Here is a 23,247-nt window from a genome sequence, read left to right on the forward strand (position 1 = left end):
CAGCAAGAAGCAAGGGTGGAGGAAGTCTTTAATTTTCCACCTTTCTGTGCTGTTTTCATTTTTTAACATGGGCTGTATTCCTATTTTATAAAACAAGATATGCAACCTCCAAGATTCTGCCATCCATCATCACCTCATCTTTCCTTTGCTACACTGATCTGTAGAGTTAGGAACCCATATCCACTGCTGCCACTTCCCAGGGCTGCTTCACACATTCTATCCTTCAGTCTGTCCTGTATCCTCCCTGCCTGTGAGGGCTACGTCCCCCTCCCCAACCCGTAGCATACTTTCCCAGTGGCCACAGGCTCCTCTCAAACTCTTTCCCCAGTGGTCTCTGGTTTCTCCTTCAATCTAGTTCTGTGAGCATGTTGTGTTCATTCCCTATGGCTGCTGTAGCAAATAGCCACAAACTTAGTGGCTTAAAACAAAACACATGTATTCTCTTATAGCTTTGGAATCAGAAGTCCAAAAACATTTCACTGGGGCTGGCACAGTGGCTTATGCCTATAACTCCAGCATTTTGGGAGGCTGAGGTGTGCAGATCACCTGAGCTAAGGAGTTCGAGGCCAGCCTGGTCAACCAAACCATATCACCCTCAGTGCTATAGGCAAAACCCTGTCTCTACTAAAAATACAAAAATTAGCCGACTGTGGTGGCACACACCTGTAATCCCAGCTACTCAGGAAGCTGAGGCAGGAGAATCGCTTGAACCAGGGAGGTAGAGGTTGTAGTGAGCTAAGATTGTGTCAATGCACTCCAGCCTGGCAACAGAGTAAGACTCTGACTCAAACAAACAAACAAAAATTCACTGGGTCAAAACCAAGGCTGTGCTCCCTTGGAGGCTCTGGGCAGATTCCATTTCTCTCCTCTCCTAGTTTCTGATGGCTGCCAACATTCCTTGGTTTGTGACTGTAGCCTTCCAGTCTCTGCTGCTGTGGTCACACTCCCTCCTCTTTATCTGTGTGTGTAGAATCTTTCTCTTTCCACCCTTTTGAAAGGATAAATGAGATTGCATTTTTGGCCCACTCGGATAATCCAGGATAATCTCTTTATCTCAAGATCCATAAATCAATCATATCGGCAAAGTCATTTTGCCATATAACGTAACATTTACAGGTTTCAGGGAATTGGACCTGAAATCTTTGAGGGCCTGTACTCAACCTCCTATCTATGCCTTCCCAGTTTCCTTTGTTGATTCTGGTATTTCCTTCTGGCCCCTCTGCAGGCACTTCCCCAGGGATCTGCCATCTGTTTCTCTTCACTTCATTCATTCTCACTCATTGCCTCTCATGTGACCTAATTCCTGCCTCTGAGTACAGCTCCCAGATCTATATCGACGGCTCTGCCCACTTCCTGCAAAAGATACAAACCCATGTTTCTGGCTGCCAATGGGATCTTCCACCTGGAGAATCTGCTGGCACTTTCCAGAAGATAGTTTCCCCCCCAGAGTCCCTCCTGCTCGCAGTTTCAGTACTGCTTCACGGTCACATGGGGTTAAGACCTTGAAGACCAGTCAATGCCAAATCCTGCTTTTGTCCCTCTATATTAGTCTGTTTCCATGCTGCTAATAAAGACATGGGGCAATTTATAAAGGAAAGAGCTTTAACGGACTCACAGTTCCACATGGCTGGGGAGGCCTCACAATCACGGAGGAAGATGAAGGAAGAGCAAAGGGGGACATCTCATGTGCTGGCAGGCAAGAGAGCTTGTGCAGAGGAATTCTAATTTATGAAACCATCAGATCTCATGAGACTTATTCACTACCAAGAGAACAGTATGGGGGAAACCGCCCCCATGAGTCAGTTATCCCCACCTGGCCCCGCCCTTGACACATGGAGATGATTACAATTCAAGGTGAGACTGGGGTGGGGACACAGCCAAACCATATCACCCTCAGTGCTATAGACTGAATGCTTGTGTCCTCCCAACATTCGTATTGAGGCTCTAATCCCCCGTGTGATGGTATTTGGAGGTGAGGCCTTTGGGAGGTAGTCAAAGTTAGATGAGTCACGAAATGGGTCCCTCATAATGGGATTTTCACTCTTATATAAAGAGGAAGGGACCAGAACTCCCTCTGTCTCTGTGCTTTGAGGATACAACAAGAAGGCCACCATCTGCAAACCAGGAAGAAGGCCTTCGTGAGTCACAGAATCTCTTAGCACCTTGATCTTGGATTTCCCAGCCTCTGGAACTATGAGAAATAAATGTCTGCTTAATGTTGAAAACATTCAACACGGTAGTGTGGGATGGTAGTCTGTTACAGCAGCCTGAACTAAGACACTCGGAAATGTTCCTTGCATCTGCCCACTCTTCTCCTTGACCAGTACCAAACGTGGCTTGGATTTCTAAGGTCTCTAGATAAACTGCTGAGGCATATTTCCCCAGGGTTCAGCTGGATGTGCCTTTCAGACTACCCCCTCAGCCAATGAACAGGTAAGCATTCAACAGGCAAGGGCAAACCATGACCAATGTTTCTGGAACTCAGACCCTGGCAGGTGACAATTTATAAGATGAATTCATAAGGATTATTTATGTAATTTAGAAAAAAATGTATATTAAAAACACATTAAGTCTAAGCATGTGGTTAGATACTTCAGGTAAAATACAACCTAAAAAGGAAAGGAAATATAATCTAACAAGTTTGAATTAAAATGGAGCTTAGAATTTCTGCAGCATGTAATAATGTTACTACATCTGTGATCTGTTCTCATTTTAATACAACATAAGAGTATTGATATGACATAAAGTATTGATCGATATGCATGGAATGTGGTGTTGAGCGTTTCTCAATTACATAATGGAATAAAATTTTGAGCATTTATTTACTTAATCAGACATTTACAAGTTTTTAAATGGCTGAACCTTGGTAAAAACTCTGAGATGCTCTAGAAGAAATGAAAGAGTGAAATCAGATGGACTTTAATACTAAAATAAAACACCAAGATGAAGGGTGGAACACAAGGAAGGAAGAGAAAATGATCACAGACGGAAGCATCGATGCGGTAACGAACATCAGTATCAACAGAGAAGAGGACTGTGGGTTTCAGTGGAGCAAGGCCGGTCTTGGCTGCTGTGATCACACCCCATAGCTTTCATTCTCCTGATACAAATTTGCTTTTCACATTCAAAATAAGTTTCCATTGTCTTTAGCTTTTTTGATGACTATAGACAAATCCCAGGGACAGAATTCTGACCAAATCTACTTTATGGTTTCTGAAGCCTGCATTTAGTGATGGACGACTATGTTTATTCTCCTAAGAATTCACCGGCCTCACTATTACATCCGCAAAGGAGACCATTACTTTCACTTACAATGAAGTACATACATGTAATAAAGCAAGCCTTGATTTAAAAAAAAATAGCTATTCAGATCTGTTCAGCCAGGATAAGGTATGTTAGTTCCTAATGTGCAAATACATAAATGAATAAATCAAGCCTTGATTTTGAAAAAAACAAACAAACAAACAACTATTCAGATCTGTTCAGCTAGGAGGTGGTATGTTAGTTTCTAATAGGTTCCTTTGATTCTAGTCTCCCCCTGCACTAATCCAACCTGTTGGGAGAGGAACCTTCCCTAAAGCTTTGCTACCCAAAGTGTGGTTCACAGACCAGCAGTGGCAGCATCACCTGGGGACTTATTAGACATGCAGGATCTCCAGCCCTACTCCACAACTACTGGTTCGGAATCTTCACTTTAATAGGATCCTGGGTGATGAGGTGGACGCTTCAGTTTGAGCAGCACAGCAAGCTTGAAGCACAAATCTCACCATGACTTTCCCCGGCTATACATCATGTAAAGGCTGCCAGTGTCTCAGGAACAAAGCCTAAGCTCATAACCTGGCATTCAAGGCCTTCTGTGACTCAACATTCATCTACGTTTCTACCTGGCAAACCAACTCCTCTCCTGTTCCCTCTCCTCCAGCCACACTGAGCCCTTCCTGTCGCCCACCACTGTCCCCAGCACCTATGCTTAGAAAGCTGATTCCTCCATGACTGTCATTCTCCTGTATGTCCCAGGGATGAACGCTGAGTCAGCTCCACCTCCACCTCTTCCATGATGCCTACGTGATTACATCTGGCCAGAAGTAATATTCCCACCTTAAATACAGAATCTTGCCTGATTAATTTTTTAACTTTGTTCCATAGTAGGGACTCAATAATAAATAGCTTGTTAAATGTTTGAATATATGAACAATATACATGAATCCGTGAATATATTAGTACATCTCTTTAAATACCATTCGTTAATATATGAAAGCAATCCTTGAATTTATGGTAGTCACTTAAGGTTGCATTCAGGCTGCTATTCTAAAAGTTTTGAAAATAGTACTTTTTGAAAAAGAAAGATAAAGATTTCTGATTTGCACAAACATTTATCTACATCTAAGGTAGCTCAGGGAAGCAATCACATAATTTTCATGCTAACAGATGAAAATTTTTATAGTGGTCGCACAGAGGACATGAGAAACAGCGGGTCAAAATGAGCAAGTTTCCAGCGTGGTGGGGAAGCTTTATTTAAAAGGAGTAAATTACGGTACTCTCAGCAGCTAAATTTTTCACCAACGTGAGACGAATAAACTCCTTCTGGAAATTACTCTTATGAAATTACTTCTTCCAGGACACTTAATAGTATATTCTGGTGCCCCTGAAAAATTAATTAACCTTACTGGTAACAACCTAACTCCTAAACCATCTGCGGTGTGTTTTTACTGTAGGTCAGGTTAATCTTCTCTAGCTTAATTTACATCTAAGCGAAGGTGGTCTAAATTACACAGGGGACTTTCCCTTGCTGGTATTTTGCCTTGTGCCATTTCGCTAGATGACATTCTGCTCATGTCCAAATGCATGAGTCTCTTTTAATATGGTAAACCTCTGAGATTAGCAGGGAGAACTTTTTAAGCAGTGGGTGTGGGGGGCGCGTGTGGGGCCGACACTGCTATCCTCGTTAGAGGTTAAAACACAGCCACAGTAAGGAGAGGAATGAGCTCGGGCTGGAATCCTACTCTGTTTACTTTTTCTGAGAAAGGCGAGATTTTCAGATCCTCAGGATTACAGAGCGCAGGGGCCAGGATCTAGAATTGGACTGTAACAAGTCAACAGGAGGATTTGCCAACCCATTCCCCCACTTTTTAAATTTTTTTTTTTTTTTTAGGCAGGATCTCACATTGTCCCAGGCTGGAGTGCAGTGCCAAGATCTCAACGCACTGCAGTCACAACCTCCTGAGCTCAAAGGATTCTTCCATCCAGCCTCTGGAGTATCTGAGACTTACAGGCATGTGCCACCATTCATGGCTAATGTTTTAAATTTGTTAGTAGAAATGGGGTCTCACTATGTTACCCAGGCTGATCTCAAATTCCTGGCCTCAAGTGATCCTCTCACCTCAGCCACTCAAGGTGCTGGGATTACAAATATGAGCCACCTCCAGCCTATTTTTTTTAAATCCAAAAGATACTGAAAAATTATACTCAAGTCATTATCAGGAGACAAAAAGTAGTTACTAAAAATGTCACAAACATTGAACTATCACTGGGACCTCTGGTTACTTGCTGTGGGAGCAAAATCCTCCTTTAAAGATTCTACCATCTTAACTGTTAAGCTGTGGGCGTTTTATTTTTAAGGACAGACACATAGCATTGCTATTTCTATAAAAGATTTCTGAGCCAACCAAAAGCGGGAAAATATTACAAATACTAGTAATTATTCTATGTTGTTTTAGCAAACAGAGTTATCGTTAATACTTATTAATACGCATATCAATGATAAGAAGGCAATCAACTGATACAAACACATTATGACACAAATAGTGTGGAAAGAGAAAGATTGTCTCTAAAAGGTAAAAAACAGTATCTCTTTGTTGAAAAGATGGCTAATCACCCAAAAATGTGCCTCCCCTCCACCACTGACCCGAAGGGGCGATTCATCTTCCTTCGTTAACTGCTCTCTGATAGGCTTTGTCCTCCCAAGGGCGTGCTGCTTTCGGTTGGAATTGATCATAGATGTGACGGTGATGAGACCATCCCTGCTGCTGACAGTCATGGTGTAAAGGCTTCCTTGTTCCCACCCTGCGCTGTCGGAGGACGGGGTAGGAACAACGAGAGCTAGTGATACAACTCCGGAAGCTATCATTTTGAATCGGTCCACTGCTTACACCGCCCTTGTGAAAATCAAGCCAGGCTCATGCGCCATTCAGGTCAGCAGGCCCAGGTCCACCCTGAGGCTCAGCAAGCCCAGAACAGACAGAAGGCTTTGGATCTCCATGTGGACACTGGCTCTCAGCATGGCAGAATCACCAGCCAAAACATGTTCCAAACCACACAGTGGGCCACGGTGTTCCAGGCCAGCCTCACAAGCAGCCACATGAGGCTGGCTGCAAAGACTCGGCCTTGCTTTCTGGCCGGTGTGGAATTAATTAAAGTCAGGGTCTTTCTCTAGAAATTCTCCCCACATGTACTTGGTGGGGGTAACATTTCTGTTCAAATCTCAGCTATGTCCTGGCTTCTAGCCCTCCATGCACTATTACGGCTTTATGTAAGATCAGACTCTCAAACCTGTTTGTTGGCTCGTCTGGGTCTTCTTACTCAGTTATAAGAAGTGGTCTCCTTACCACTCCATGCACTATTATGAGTAATTTAAAGCAACAATTATGTATTATTTGTCATGAGTCTTTGGGTCAGATGGGTGGTTCCAGTTCTGCTAATCTAAGCTCAGCTCTGCAGGGCTCCCTCATTCATATTCAAGAGAGAGCCTTGCAGAGCCTCGCTTGGATTAGCAGAACCACCCACCTGACCCAAAGACTCATGAAAACAAAACATAGTTGTTGCTTTAAGTTCTATATTTTGAGTTGGTTTGTTCAATACTAGTGAACTGATACAGCTAGTTAGTCCATTTGGATGAGAGCACAGTTTTTAGGGCAGACAATCACGAGGTGGAAAGACAGGCTAGGCCAGGCTGCAGGGTTGAGATGTTAAGTGGAAGACAGTGGAGAGCCACTTGGGATTTTTGAGCAGGGCACAAATGTGATGCAAACAGTACTCCAAAAGCTTTATTCTGCGGAAGCAGGATGAAGATGGGAATAAAGCAAGGAGAGTCAGGGAGGATGAAAAACCAGGAGAGGAGCCCTCCTGACAAGAAAATGAGGGTCTGAACCATGCCAGAGGTGGCAAGCCCCCAGGTGTGAAAACTGAAGAAAGAGCTCCACGTGGAGCTGGAGACGGAAGGTTGACAGTGGCTGCTGGCTCCAAGGTTTCGAGCCTGAGAAGCTGAGAGGGTGACAAAAACAGCAGGAAGAAAGCAGGAAGAATTGGTGATGTTGTGCTTGAGAAGTCCACGGAGTATTCAGGGCAAGGCAAGTTGGGGCTCTGGGAAATGTGGGGTGTAACTCTGCAGATGGAACCCTGTGGGGGAAAAGTACTTTGCGAGAATTTTTTTTAATTTATTTTTTATTTTTTTTAAATTGCATTTTCGGTTTTGGGGTACATGTGAAGAACATGCAAGATTGTTGCATAGGTACACACATGGCAGTGTGATTTGCTGCCTTCCTCCCCATCACCTATATCTGGCATTTCTCCCCATGCTCTCTCTCCCCAACTCCCCACCCCTCACTGTCCCTCCCCTATTTTCCCCCGACAGACACCAGTGTGTGATGCTCCCCTCCCTGTGTCCATGTGTTCTCATTGTTTAACACCCGCCTATGAGTGAGAACATGCAGTGTTTGATTTTCTGTTCTTGTGTCAGTTTGCTGAGAATGATGGTTTCCAGGTTCGTCCATGTCCCTACAAAGGACGCGAACTCATCGTTTTTTATGGCTGCATAGTATTCCATGGTGTATATGTGCCACATTTTCCCTGTCCAGTCTATCATTGATGGGCATTTGGGTTGGTTCTAAGTCTTTGATATTGTAAACAGTGCTGCAATGAACATTTGTGGCACGTGTCCTTACAGTAACTTAGAGAGTATTTTTATGGAGGTAATGAATAAATGCAAGAGTCTGAGCAAGAGAAGATGGAGAAGAAATGTGGAGGTATATTGGTTATCTATTGCTGTGTTACAAATTACATCAAACCTAGCAGCTTAAGACTCAGGAGTCTGGGAACAGTTGAGCTGGGTGGTTCTGGCTAATGGTCTCTCATGAGGTGCCCAAGAAATGCTGACCAGGGCTGTTGGCATCTGAAGGCTTGACTAGAGCTGGAGAATCTCCTTCCATGATGGCTCACTCAAGTGGCTGATGGCTGGAGGCCTCAGCTCCATGCCACATGAACAGTGTGGATAGCTGCTTGGGTGTTCTCATGACATGGCTGCCAGCTTCCTCCAGAGTGAACGACCCAAGAGAGAGCCCAAGGCACAAGTCTCTTGTCTTTTATGACCTGGCTATAGAATTCACATACCCTCACTTCTGTATTCTGTTTATCAAACAGACTGATCCTGATACAACATGGAAGATGGTTACACGGGGGCATGAATACCAAGGCGCAGGGAGCATTTGGTGCATTCTCAGAAGCTGGCTGCCACTCTTGGGGTGGCAGAAGAAGACAAGCAAAGCTTCAGAAGATAAGAAGTTTGTTGGGGAGACAAGACGCCCACATGGGAAGAGATCAGGCTCCCAAACCTGTCGGCTCATCTGGGTCTCTATATGGGTCTTTGATCCCTTTTAGAACATCCTGCCTCCAGAACTGTCTGTCTGGTAGAGGAGGAGCTTTTCTCTATTCTACTGCTTTGCAGACTTCCCAGGTACCAAGCAATGTGCAAGATTTCCCTGAGGTTGGCATGATCATGTCACTGTTTTAAAGGAAAGGAAACTGCGGCTGAAGTCTCCAGCCCCAGTTCTCATAACCAATGTGATGTGGAACTGACTGTGACCCAGGTTGTTCAACTCCAGGGTCCTCACTCTGTATGTATGTAAGTATTTATGAATTTATTTATTTGAGATGGAGTCTTGCTCTATTGCCCAGCCTGGAGTGTGGTGGCACAATCTCAGCTCACTGAAACATCTGCCTCCCGGGTTCAAGCAAGTCTCCTGCCTCATCCTTCTGAGTATTTCTCCATATTGGCCAGACTGGTCTTGAACTCCTGAGCTCAGGTGATCCACCTGTGTTGCCCTCACAAAGTCCTGGGATTACAGGACTTTGTGAGCCACTGTACCTGGCCCAGGGTCCTTTCTCTTAATCTCTCTGCCACCATGTCCAGAGAGCAGGGGCCTGCGTTTTTCAGTTAAAATCTCCCAACAAGATGAACCCACATAAGCAACAAGAGGAAATCTGAGGAATGTCCCAGTGATGCCAAAGCAGTGGCAGGAAGCGGACGGGGAGGAGACTGATATCCACTGAGCCACTCCTCTGTGGCAGGCACAGTCCAGGTAAAGATGGAGAAATCGAGGCATGCTTACCATCCTTGGGGTCCGCTTTGTTCTCAGGGGGCTGCTCAACAAACTTTAGCAGTGGGGATCTTGACCTCTGTCCACTAGGAAGAGTGGGGTCACTGAATAGTATGGTGTCCTTGCCTCCTGTTGCGGAAAAGGGGAAAATGGATGTCTTATATCATCAGTGGAGTTGGGTTACATTTAGTCCCACACACTTAATTGGCTCAGGGCTAACACTAAAGGGAAGCCTGCTACGACTGCTGACACCCTCCATACTTCCTTACACTATTGCACCCACTCTAGCCCTAGCCACTGCACACACACACACACACACACGCACAAAGTCTTTATCACTAATTTAGCACTGAATTATAGGTCATTTTCCTCTTTCCTCTCACTGCTTGATATGTATTCATCTTGCTTCCCTACATGGACTGTAGGCTCTTGTAGAGGGCGATAAGCATGTCTAGGACTCCTGGTACAGGACTGAATTCACAAAGTCAGTGCTGAAATGTTGAAAGGATCCCAATGCATCGGTGGGCTGATGACTGGAAGAGACATGGATTCTTTCCAGGTGATGGTACATGGGGGAGAGTTGGCAATTCTTTGATGTCATTGGGATTCTGCTCTCAAGTTGGCTAAACACTATGATTTGACTCCTACTTGGGGAAAGAAGGAAGAGGAAGGGGAAGAGGCGGAGAAAAAAATGTATTGCATCTTATTCTACCATTCAGTAGTTTAAATGGAGACACAAAAGACAATGAGCAGACAGGAGGGACTGATCTGATTTACACTAGGAAGAGGCTCTTTTCCCTTTACTTTCACCATGGCTTGAAAATATCCTAACACGATTCTTCATCATAACATCCTTCATCACTGCAGGAGGGCGATGCTGTTGCCATGACATAAGCAGTCTTAGATCTGGGGGGCTGCCGCTCTTTTTCCTGTCCTCCCACTTTGTATCTATGTGGAGACTGGAGATGCGAACACACAGGGCCACAGCATAAAATTCATTCCGCCAGGCCCCCAAAGCTGATTTCATCCTTGGATATTTGTTTTGTACTAATTGAATTCTCTATTTCAATTCACAATTCTAATCAGAAAAGTTCAAGGAAAGGTAGAGAATGCATTTCTACTTATTTACATGCAGAGACAACATAATGCACTGCTGATATGAGCCACAAAAACAGAGACTTTAAACAGAACATACTCCCAAATCCTACTGAAACATTGTAGCTCAGGCCTTCAGGCAGCAAAAAGAAGGAAGGAAATAATGGTTATTGCATAATGGCCATTTGAAGTTGTACCTAGACCAAACAAAACCATAGAAAATTCTCAGCATTTGTTCACTCATGTAACTTCCATCTTTTAATATAAATTGTAGAAATGAAACAGTGAGAAATTTCACCAAGTCATTCTGAGAAAAAAAAAATTGAAATTGTACCCCCGTACATGCACAGAAATGGCAGTCTGACTGTACAAATACATGATCAAGTTGCCCAACTGTCTTGCCATTCAATGCAATAAAAGAAAGGCCTTCATAGAAGATGAGGTTTTAACAGCATCAAAAGATTCTTGTGCAGAAATGGATAATTCAAATTCCCAGGACTGTACCCAGCACTAATTAGTTCTGTTAGGTCTTTTGACATCAAGTTCAAGGAATCACTGCTAAAAATTCTAATTTATGAAACACATGCCAGGTGCAGTGGCTCACGCCTGTAATCCCCAGCACTTTGGGAGGCTGAGGCGGGTGGATCACCTGAGGTTGGGAGTTTGAGACCAGCCTGATCAACATGGAGAAACCCTGTCTCTTCTAAAAATACAAAATTAGCTGGGTGTGGTGGCACATGCCTGTAATCTCAGCCACTTGGGAGTCTGAGGCAGGAGAATCACTTGAACCTGCGAGGCGGAGGCTGCGGTGAGCCAAGATGGTGCCATTGCACTCTAGCCTAGGCAACGAGAGCAAAACTCCGTCTCAAAAAAGAAAAGGAAACACACATAAAGGCAACCTAAGGCAGCGATTCGGGTTTCTATTTCAGAAAACATGTTGTTGTCTGCCTGCCTCCCTGTGCTAATTTTTATTTATCATTCACTCCAGGGAAGTGTCCATATGATACAAGAAGGAAGGAGACTGGTTTGTGCAGAAGGTTAAGTAACTAAATGTATATGTACAGCATGGTTTCCAGGGAAAGCGGAGATGGTGGAAATGGTAAACATAAGTTTCTGAAGAGTAAAACATCAACGGGGAATGGCTGACTGGGGTCTCACAAAAGGAGTAGTTTACCAAGACAAGTGAGATAAATACAGCTAATTAAAGTGGAACATCAGAACTTCCAAACACAATGTACAGCTGGAAAAAAAAAATCACAGAAAAATTCAGATTTTCAGGCTAAGTAAAAATGGGATGGGGGAAGGGAAGAGAAGGAGGTGGTAGGGTACGTTTTGGGTTAGAAAAATTGTTGCTTTTTATCTTCATTTTTAGTAGAGGTGATTAAATTGGACAAATCTTTGTATGTTCTTACGTTCAATTTTAGGACTGGTGATTAGATTGCACAAATCTTTGTTAAGTTCTTATATTCAGTTTTAGGGCTAATAATTAAATTGAACAAATCGAATAAATCCTTATAAGATATCTACAGATTAAAAGAAACAATTCACTACATTCATGAAAGTTAAAAAAAAATACAGACACAGTAACAATTTCAGAATTCAGGTTTGCAAAATGTTACAGTTCCACAGATGAGACCCTGAATATTCATTGCATTTTTCTGATTTCACCCCTACCCCGCCATGTCAATTTCTAAACTTAGAATACTTATAGATTTTTTCAGCAATGATCTACAAATAAAAGAATTTTTAAAAGGTAGCATATTCTTGTAAATTATGTGGGAACTTCATTTCTTTACAAAAAAACAAAAAGGAAAACAGTTTTCATAAAGTTCTGTTTACCTGGAAGACTCCACAAACCAGAAACTTCCAGAGTTCTTAACTTTTTTTCCAGCTCAGCCACCCGATTCCCTAGGATTCTGAAAAAAGGGGAGAAAATGACTATCGATTACTGAGCATCCTGCCAGCCCACAGCCCCAGGAATCCAGCTAGTGCCCTAACAGAAAAGTGTTGAGATTTATGATATATGCTAAGGGTGGAGAATTTGTGTGTATATGTGTGTAAATAATATGTGCTCTACTGAAAGTACATATGCAAATAGAACATACATTGAATGATTAAAAACAATACTAGAATGCCATGAAAGTGAGTCCTCTCTCCTAAAAGGTAGTTCACCTGGGAAACTAAACAATGACTCCACTAACTGCCCAAATCATTTGATGGAATTTCTATTTGAGAAATGCTCATTGCAAAGATGACAATAAATGTTGAATACCCTTAGTAGTATCGCACCTTGATTCTTTGAGGGTAGATCTGATTTTTGGAAAAAACCAAGTCTAAAAAGTAAGATGGACGGGCATGCTCGGTATTGTTATTTTGAATCAATAATTAATACCATGAGCCTTCTTGGGTCCCTATCTTACTGATGTCCATATTCTTGATGTTGAGCACAATGCCTGATATATGGGAGGTGTTTGATAAATATATTTGATTAAATAAATGCTTTTCTTTTTTCATGACTCATAACTAGCTATGAGAAGAATGAAGAAGTGGTATTTCAAAAGAGTTTTCAGTAATTGCAGAATCGTTAGAATAATTACATTACTTTCCAAGGTGACCATTCTGAGTCGCTAAGATATATCAGTTTTAGAATGTGTGTATTTGAAAAGACCATACTGTTTACTTGGAAGTCAAACTTTCACTACATGCATGGATAGACATGTGGGCATAATACTCCCACTTCACTCTATAAAAACTTAAATATAGTTGAGAAATGATTTAATAGTCATCTAAAACTTCAATCACTTTTCACTGGGCTGGAAATTGAAAAACCGGTCTTTATTTTATTTGGGGGATTTTCTTGGCACTGCTGTGCTAAAACAATGTGGAATTCCCCTTAATAGCGAAGTTTCAATTCCTTTCAGCAAGATAAATCAGAACACTAGAATTATTCTCCTACCTCTCTTTATATTCCAGAGATAGCTACACACACCCACATACACACAGAGACATGAATATGTATATATCTGCACATATATATGGCTGTGGATTCATCCTTGCTTTACCTGAATTGACTTGTACCATCTTAATTAATATTCCCTTTGAGTTCACAGAAAACTCTGGAATTACTCTATGTGGTTTTCTTCTATCTAGGTACTTAGAGCTTTTCTTTTCTTTTCCCTAAGTCTTAAAATTATGCATGGTCTTTGTCAATTACTTTTTATTTTCATTCATTTATTGGGTCTCTTTTGCTTTCATGTCCCTGACCCTTCAATAGACACTATCCTTTATAATCTTGCTTTCCATATTTTGCTCAGACCTTCTGATCCAAGCTCCCTTTTCACCAGCTGATGGGTTTGAGATGCAATCACAACAGTGTTCAAGTTGATGCCTGTTTCTTAAGGAGATCAGATCATCTGTAGGTGGCTGCTTCTTGGAAACAAAAGATAAGGCTTAACTCTTCCGTGGAGGCTGGGGGAGGCCATCTGAGCTGTGTCTCTGAAGGTGCGGTGAAGAGATATTGGGTTATATTTTTTTCTGATGTTTTGGGATAACACAGACATTTCTCTCAAAAATGTAATGAAGTGAATGTGCTGGTGTCCCCCGCAATCTACTTTTAGGGCCCCTGCCTAAGTTTGTCAGCTTTCTTCTCTGTCCTGACACTTATCAGCATCTGATGCAGGGCTGAAGGTAGTAAAATGGACTCGGTAGTAGTTCTGATAGTAGAAATAATAACAATAGTACCATCGACAACAATAGCAACTGCACTACTGTTAATACAAATAGCCAGCTAATCTTTCCTGAGTCCTTAATACGCATCAGAGACCACGCTCAACACTGACCTGTTATCTCATCTAACCTGACAAAAACCCTGTGGTGTACATGGTGTTGTTACCTTCCTTTTACACATGTGGACTCTAAGGAACAGAGAGGTTAAGCAACTTGCCCAAGGATGCACAGTTTATCTCAAAGTTCTGTCTTTTCCCAGCCCCTAGCAATCTCATCCACCATACACTCATCTTCCCATTAGGAAGCTGAGGAACAGAAGTTAGTTAACTTGACCAAAACCACATGCAAGACTCAGCTGGTGATGAGGCTGTATCGGAATGTAAACCTCTATTTCCTTCTGAAGCACATGCTCTTAACCAATATCTTATAATGGCACTTTAAAACAAACCTTCTCAGCTGGGCATGGTGGCTCACACCTGTAATCCCAGCACTTTGGGAGGCCAAGATGGGCTGATCATGAGATCAGGAGTTCAAGACCTGCCTGGCCAATAAGGTGAAACCCTGTCTCTACTAAAAATGCAAAAATTAGCTGAGTGTGGTGGCACGTGCCTGTAGTCCCAGCTACTTCGGAGGCTGAGGCAGGAGAATTGCTTGAACTCGGGTGGCAGAGGTTGCAGTGAGCTGAGCTCGCACCACTGCACTCCAGCCTGGGTGACAGAGCGAGACTCCATCTCAAAAAACAGGCAAATAACAACAACAACAACAACAAACTTTCTCATCTTCTTTTTCATGTCTGCATGGAACGCTCCTTAGAAACTGTTCATGTTGAAATATGGATGTGGCCACAGGTGACTTGCAAAACACAAGCCACAGTGCTTCACTTGGCAAAGAGAGTCTCTGTTAGCTTCACACTGAAAGAACATGGCAGGGAGCCTGCTGAACCTGGTGTGACGCAGACCAGGGATAAAAGTGTGGCTATTTGCGTCTTAGTGGCCAGCAGCACAGATAGGTGGAGAGAGAAGAAATAGGAGCCGAGTCCATTCAATTCAGTCTGACCAATTCAACAGACGATTCCTGAGATCCAACTCTGTAAAGCACTATGCTACAGGCTGTAGAGGATAATGGGGAGGAGGGTCTGTCCCTGCATCGAGAGCCTGTCCCTGTCTGGTGGGAGACAGAGCGATGCAGATACACAAAAGCATACAAGGACAGTGCAGTGGATGGCTTTAATACCAGCTGGTACGTATGAATCACTTGTGTACCAGGTATGCACACACACTTCTTGGTGTCCTGCAGCAACTGATGCGTCAGTTGTAGATGAGAAAACAGACTCAGAGAGGTTACCTAATTCACCCAGGCTTACACAGCTGGCAAACAGAGCAGCCAGGCAAGAACACAGACTTGAAAATACACACGTTCTTATTAAACCTGTAGAGCAGAAATGAAGAGCTAAGCGTAAGATCAATCTAGAGAGACTGGTAGGAACCCAGATCATGAAAAACCTACCTACTCTATTGAGAACATTCAGACTTTTCTATATTGGCAATGGGGAGAGAGTGAAGGACTTTTTGTTTTATATTATTTTTTTATTTTTTAAGAGACGAAGTCTCACTGTCACCCAGGCTGAAGTGGAGTGGCATGATCTCAGCTCACTGCAACCTCCGCCTCCTGGGTTCAAGCAATTCTCCTGCCTCAGCCTCCTGAGTAGCTGGCACTACAGGTGCATGCCACCACACCCGGCAATTTTTGCCTTTTTAGTAGAGACAGGGTTCACCTTATTGGCCAGGCTGGTCTTGAACTCCTGACCTCATGATCAGCCCACCTCAGCCTCCCAAAGTGCTGGGATTACAGGCGCGAGCCACCGCACCAGCTGAGTGAAGGGTTTTAAGCAAGGAAGCAGCATAAGGAAGTTTAGGCAAAGTATTCTTGATGCCTAGTTGAGAATGGAAGGGAAGGAACGTGAGTAGATACAGATTAGTTAGAATAGCATCATCCAGGTGGGGGACGATATGGTCCAAACCAAGCCAGTGGGGATGCAGGGGTGCTACAGGAATGGGGCAATGACAAGGAGGTAGATGAGTCTGAGATGCCTGTGAAATCTGGGCAGACAGGCTGGATGCAGGAAGAAAGGCAGAGCTCTGACAGGGCAGGCTGGGGGAGCGGAGCCAGCAGCTCACCACCCGAGGGTGTGGAGTCAGAAGGAACAGGGGAGGGGGCAGAGGACAGTCAGGACAACGTGCCACCTTGGAAGCCAGGTGGAGAAGGGTACAGATGAGAAGGGGTGATCAGTATTGTCTTATTCTAGAAAGTGGTCACGCAGGATGGGAGTCGAGAAGAGGCCGCTTAGAAGATATGCCTGACCTTTGAAGGAGAGATGTTTCAGGACGGTAAAGGGGATGAAATCCAGAATCCAAGGCACGGGGCTGAGACAGAAGCATACTACGGGAAAAGTAAATAGGGCCAGCTCTTCCAGTAGCTTAGCAGTGAAAAGCAGGAGACAACCAGGGCAGTAGCTTGAGGCATACTCGGGCTTGAGGGAGGGTTTCGGTTTTGTTTTCCTGTAGGATGAAGGAGATTTTAATGTTTAAAGTTTTTATTTAGCTATGGTTTGTTCTGGGGGAGATTTTAGCATATATCTACCTAGTAGTCTAGGGAAATCTCTCAGGACGCTAGGCCTCCAGATGGCTTCCCTGCAGTGGTTTTGGATAATAATGACATCACTGAAGGTGGGATGAGGAGTCTGCGAAGACAGAAGTCACACAGAAACTGCGCTACTGTGCTTGCTCTCTGGACGACACAGACAGCAGGAGTACCTGAGTGAGGGTCTTTAACGAAAGCCTGGCTCTAAAGGGGAAGCAGGTAACTGTGTCTCTACAAACCTGGAGATGCCCCCGCCTCCTCCCATCCCAGGTAGCCTCCTTTTGCGTTTCTGCTCTGGATCCATAACACCGTCTTGCTGCTGCTCCCCAACATGCTGAACTTCCAAGCTCATTTACCATTGGCCAGGGAAAGAGAAGACCAAATGGTTTCAGGCATAGCAGGAAACATAGCAAAAGGCCAATATGTCCTCATATGTTCACCACCACCACCAGCCATGGCAAGGCACGAGGCTGGGGAGAAGGTCGGGAGAACTAAATGTGGTGCGCAGTGAAACGCCACGTGAACACCGGCCTCTTCCATGAATGCTTTGCCACCCAGTTCAAAAGACAAATGAACCTCACATCTGTTCTTTCTCCATCACCAGGCAACTGCCAACTCACTGGCAAGACGTATCTCAAGCAAATTGTCTATTAATTGAACGTCGCTCAAGATGTAAAGTCCTAGGTTTCTTCATCAATTCGGCGAGATGGCTCCCACTGGCGCCTCTCAAGGGCGGTAACTGTCAGGCAGTGGAAAAGCAGCAGGGGAGCGCACGCTGCCAGGAAGGACACCTTCCCTGCTATTTATAACACTCCAGCAAAACAAAGTTAGTTCTTTTCTTTTTTTAATTAATTAACTATTATTATTTTTTCTAAGATGGCAATTGGAGCATGCACACGGAGACCAGGGTGGGTTCCAGTGTATTACAAAAGCTATCTTATTATTTTAGTTATGTAAGGCGCGGGGGAGAATGCACACAGACCAAGGTCACATTCTACTCTCAGCCCTCATTCCATTTGTAGTACAATTAGTTCCCTTGCATGCCCCCAGATAAAACATTTACTAAAAGTATGAAACAGAGGACCTTCTAAGTATTAAAGATGACACAATAGGCAACTTATATACTGATATGAAGCAATCTCCAAGATCCATTATTACAGGGGGAAAAAATTCAAGGTACAGAACAATGAAAACATAAACCTTTTTAAAAAAATGAATACTGGCTGGGTGTGGTGGCTCACACCTGTAATCCCAGCACTTTGGAAAGCTGAGGCGGCCAGATTGCCTGAGCTGAGTTCAGTGACTAGTCTGGGCAACAGGGTGAAACCTGGTCTCTACTAAAATAAAAATTAGCCAGGTGTAGCAGTGTGTGCCTGTAGTCCCAGCTACTTGGGAGGCTAAGGCAAGAGAATTGCTTAAACCAAGGAGGCGGAGGTTGCAGTGAGCCGAGATCGTGCCACTGCACTCCAGTCTAAGCGACAGAGTGAGACTCTGTTTCAAAAAAAAAAAAAAGACAACGTATCTATGTAAACGTATGAGTATATGTATATACACATAAATGTATTGTGCATTTGCTTATACTGTCTAGGCATCCTTTGGAAGAATACATAAGAAATGAGGAATGGATGTTTCTTGCAAGGAGAGGATTAAAGTAGCTGGGAGTAGTTTGGAAATACATTGTGGTTTAACCTTAAATTAATATTGAAATTAAAACTGTAGGGGCCGGGCATGGTGGCTCATATCTGTAATCTCAGCACTTTGGGAGGCCAAGGCACGTGGATCACTTCAGGTGAGGAGTTCAAGACCAGCCTGGGCAACATGATGAAACCCCATCTTTACTAAAAAAAAAAATAAAATAAAAAAAAAAATAAAAAAAAAAATAAAAAAAAGTACTCAGGCATGGTGGCATGCGCCTGTGGTCCCAGCTACAAGGAAGGCTGAGGCACGAAAATCACCTGAATCCAGGAGGCAGAGGTTGCAGTGAGCCAAGATTGTGCCACTGCACTCCAGGCTGGGCAACAGAGTGAAACTCTGTCAAGAAAAAACAAAACAAAATGCCCAGAGGATGGCTCAAAAATTATTTTTAAATAAACATGAAAAAGTGCGTGGAAACAAAAATAAACATGGTCAAACGAAAACGTTGGTCTTTCTCAATGGAGGGAGAGAGTGCTGCGAACCTGGGGAATGCCCGTGTCCTCAGCGGGTATGGTTGGGAACACATTAGGAAATCAATCTGTCAGAGGAGCCTGGAGTCCTCTGCAGAGGCATGTCAGGCCGACAGCCTGTGGAGGCTGCCTTTGGCAGGCAATGGGGCTCAGCTGCTTTGCAGGGAAGGCTCATGGCATGCTCAGAACTGGAGCTGGCAGGTGGGTGAGGCGGGGGAGGTAGGGCTGGGGTCTGAGGATGGAGCTGTGGGAGGTCTCCCCAAGGAAGAAGTGACGTTCAGAGGGGACAGCCGTATTTGAAACCTACTAGGCAATGGATGTTGACTGATGGAATTTGGAGAGCTGAAAGGATATCCGCAGAAACCAGCAACCGGAGTTGGAAATGTGGGTCTTGGTCTTGCTCCTGATGGGGTGGTGGGGACAAGAGATCAGAGAAGAGTTGGCCGAGAGTGAGAGGCCAAGACAGAGACAGGGAATGAGGTCCCCCAGGTGGGGGAAAAGCACAGGAGACAGAGAGAAAAGATGGAGTGGGCCTGGGGCGGGGGTGAGGGAAGAGGTGGGAAAAGCAATGAGACAGTGGAGAGAGTCGGAGTTTCTCCCTTGGAGCCCATCTTACTTGGATTCCAAGATGAAAATCTCGATGTGAAGAAATTAAAGAAGAAAGAGACTGAAAGGTGGAGTTTGGGGATACTAGTGGCCAGCAAAGAAAGAATGGCGTGGGACATGGAGGAGGAGGTCTTGGGAGGCATGAAAGCCAAGATCATCTTTCTGTCCTGTGCAGGAGCTCACCTGGGACTTCCTACAATCCAGAATTCTAACCTTCCCTCCCACAAAGCCTTTTGAATCTGAATTTATAAACCAGTGCCCCCCAGGTCCCTGCACCCGAGCAATTCCAACCTAAGTGACCCCCCAGAACACACTTCAATAGGGTGGCTACTGAGGAAGGACAGGAGGCCTTCTTCACAAACATTCCAGGCTGGTGGAATTGCAGGGAAGGCAGCAGGATTGAGGAAGGGGTTTGGAGGTTCAGGGCAAAGAGGCAAAAGCCAGAGGAAGGGAGGAGGTTTACGAGGGTGAGAGAGGAGGTCCTGGGGAGCAGAGGCCCAGAAGAGGAAAGATGTCATGGGCCAACAAGACGGTGGGCTGGTGTGTTTCCTGGAGGCAGGAGTGAGCAGAATGTGGGGAGACACTGATTTCAGGGCAGCCGCAGGTTGAGGGGCTCATGGTGAGAAGCCCTGTTTTCCCAGTGAATGAGGAACTGAGGTCACCTGCTCAGAACGGACCGGGGTTTAGAAGACCTGAGAAGGCTTGAAAGATGAGCTGTTCTGTAGAGAGAGAAGGATGAAGCCAGCTCACGGAGGACGTTTCGTGCTGCGGGGGATGCCGTTCCTTCTTCCTCCCCTGAGAAGCATCTGCATTTCCGCATCTGGCTTTTCATTCCTTGGTTAAGATTTCATTTTTTCGAGAATGTTTAAACCTTCTCCTGTCAATAAATCACCCTTGTCATCCTTTCTAGATTGCCCTGCTTCCCTTTGCTGCTCTCCGCTTTCTTCCATATACGTCTTCATCTCTGGTGCGATCTTCCCTTCACTCCAGCTTCTCTGTCTTCTATTTTGTTTTCATAATACTTTCAATCATTTTCCACTTGCCTCTCTCCCATGCGCCTGCGTTCGCCAGGCCCCCAGTTCTCTGGTCCCTCCCTTTGTCACTTGAAGCCTAACTTTCTAGGTCCCGTTCAGTTCTCTCGTACTTCCATTGTGGGAACGTTCCAGGTGTACATCTGTCTTGCAGGCAAGACCAGCTATATACTTTGCAGGGTCCAGTGCAAAATAAAAACGTGGGGCCCTCTCGTTAAAAAAATAACTAAGAATTCCAAGATGGCGACAGTGGAGTATCAGACCTAATGTGGGGTCCTTCTGAGTACAGGCTGCATGCCCACGAAGCCAACCCCATGTGTAGTACTTGCTACTTTAATTTATTGTGTATTCCCCATTCTCTGAACACTCTTGATATGGACTCTGTCATCTCTAATGGCTGCTTTAACCATCTTTAACTTGCTTGGTTTTACATAACATAGTGAACATGCTATAAAAACCAAATGAGACATTCCGTTTTAATTACTCTTCCTTTTCACCATCTTTTTTGCTGATCTGGAAGAGTGACATGAGATTGTTTTCTAGGCCCAGCAGCCTGTGGAAGTTGATGCTTGGGTGGTCTCTGCCATTCAAAGACCCTCAAAGTCATGCCAGGAGTTTCAAAAGGCACTGAGGCAGTTTCTCCCATAAAAGGAGAGCTGGAAGAGAGGCGGGTCAAGTCACTCAGGCAATTATTTTATGGAACTCGGCCATGAAATGCATGCTACTCAGTGAGTAGCTCAGAGGAAGCATTCAATATGGCTGGTACTGTTTCCGTGCTTGGCTCCAGCTGATAGCCAAGATGCTGACACAAAGCAGATGCACTATCCTAGTTTAATAAGTTTCCTTCCTGATTTGAGGGGTCTCACCTTCCCTGCATGTCTGTGGTTCCACCTGCTGGACATTTCACTTCTGGTAGCCTGATCCCACTTCCTTAGTGCCCACCCCCAACCCAAGAGTTTGGCCACCTACTTGTTGGTTTGCCGCTGGTGCTGAATGACCATGTTTTTCTCGTGGATTGTTTCCAACAGGGCTGTTGCCAGAGATTTCAGGTCAGAAATGGACTGTGGAGTAGCTGGGAGGCTGCATCCGTGATCCTCAGATAGCAGATCCTGAACTAGATGGGACATAAAATATATAACTCAGTCATCACTCTTCTGAAACACTGGAATGCAAACCAGTATCAATCCTTCCTGGATAATGGTATGCCCCCTGCTTCAAAATACTACTATGTGTATTGAGAGTCCACCTCAAGTGTCAACACAACAAAGTAAAATTCAGTGTGGGGACTAAACAGAAAGGAGGAAGTTCTCAGAACTTTTATCAGCAATTTTTAAGAGGGTAATATTTGCATTTGTCTAATATTTTAAACACTTTCATAATGAATGACTAATTAATAAAGTCTTAAAATTGGGGGAAAAGAAACCCTACAGAATATATTTTTTTTTTCATTTCATGGACAAAGCAAGGTACAGATGGGTTACAAACATTGGCTGAGGATCACACAGCCACGCAAATGACAATGACTCCTAGCTATGAGCGCCTTGCTTTATGTCAGAGTTTCCCATGATGTGATACCCTTGGCAGGTGGTAAGATAATTTAGAAGATTATTTAAAGTGCAAAATACGCTTTGTATTTTAATAGCTATGCATTTGTTTGAAAGTATTCTAGAAAAGGATATAAATGACATCATAAACCAGTGATTTCACAGGTGCTACTACATAGGACAAGGCCAAGTAGAATAAGTCACTTTAAAATCGACTTAAAGAAAAATATTAAGCAAACAATAGCAAGATGGCACAATGATAGGGCAAAAAGTTATATAGCAGACTGCAAACATCTAAATATTGGGAAAGAGTATGCACAAAAGCTAGCTGTTCTTGGATGCTTGCTTCTCCACAAACTGCCAGATCCCATTCACAGCCAAGTTCAAAATGAAAGCCAATCAACAGCCATAGTTCCAGGTAATTGAAGGACTGAGACCCGTATTAGAGAGACCCACCCTTTGTGCCTATCCTGTCCCGGATGAGTCTGATAACATCTCCAGTCATCTATGGATGGCTCTGATAGAAAATTATTTTTTTGTCTAGTTTCCAAAGTGTCTACTTTAAAGAAATTCTTAATTTGTCTGTATGCCACTTACAAATATATATAGGAATATTACAGTGTGGTATGACTAGCTTAGCACATAGTAGGACTATCACCTCCTTTATCCCAAATTTCATATTTTTGTAAACAGAATGTAAGATGTCCTTAGTAGCTTCTTTGGTAGTAAAACAGTATTAATGAGTAATATGACAATACTACCTATTAAAATATCTGTGACTTTTTCACATGTGATACTGTTACAACTATGCTTCCCCATTTATGTTTGGCTGGGCTTGAACTGGCTTAAATTGCTCTCAGAAGCCACCAGCCCCATCCACCTACAGCATGGCTCCAATCTACATCTGCAACTTCTGCTTTTTCTCCCACCGTGTTTTTCTACTCTAGGGTTACTCAGATGCTCCTGTGTATGCGTCCTTTCTGACTCTGAATGGCTGTTCTTCAAGTCTGCTTTGGGTTTTTCAAATGCACTCTTCAGGGGGAGATAAAATAAGAGTTAAACAAAAAGA

At 43.9% G+C, this 23,247-nt stretch overlaps 1 protein-coding gene across 2 annotated transcripts in view; it reads right to left on the bottom strand.

The window, feature by feature from the left end:
* Positions 1 to 23,247, bottom strand: part of CCDC149 (coiled-coil domain containing 149) — a 112,942-nt gene that overhangs the window by 8,354 nt on the left and 81,341 nt on the right. The window contains exons 9-12 of one of the 2 annotated variants that reach the window (XM_039468503.2): positions 21,604 to 21,748; positions 12,306 to 12,382; positions 10,567 to 10,599; positions 9,384 to 9,500 (exon numbers count right to left, since the gene is read on the bottom strand). In XM_039468503.2, the coding sequence (XP_039324437.1) occupies positions 9,384 to 9,500; positions 10,567 to 10,599; positions 12,306 to 12,382; positions 21,604 to 21,748 (372 nt within the window). The remainder of the gene's footprint in view (positions 1 to 9,383; positions 9,501 to 10,566; positions 10,600 to 12,305; positions 12,383 to 21,603; positions 21,749 to 23,247) is intronic. The other variant, XM_039468504.2, reaches the window with a different exon arrangement.

Source organism: Saimiri boliviensis, chromosome 3, assembly GCF_048565385.1.
Source record: "Saimiri boliviensis isolate mSaiBol1 chromosome 3, mSaiBol1.pri, whole genome shotgun sequence".
NCBI classification, from domain to species: Eukaryota; Metazoa; Chordata; class Mammalia; order Primates; family Cebidae; genus Saimiri; species Saimiri boliviensis.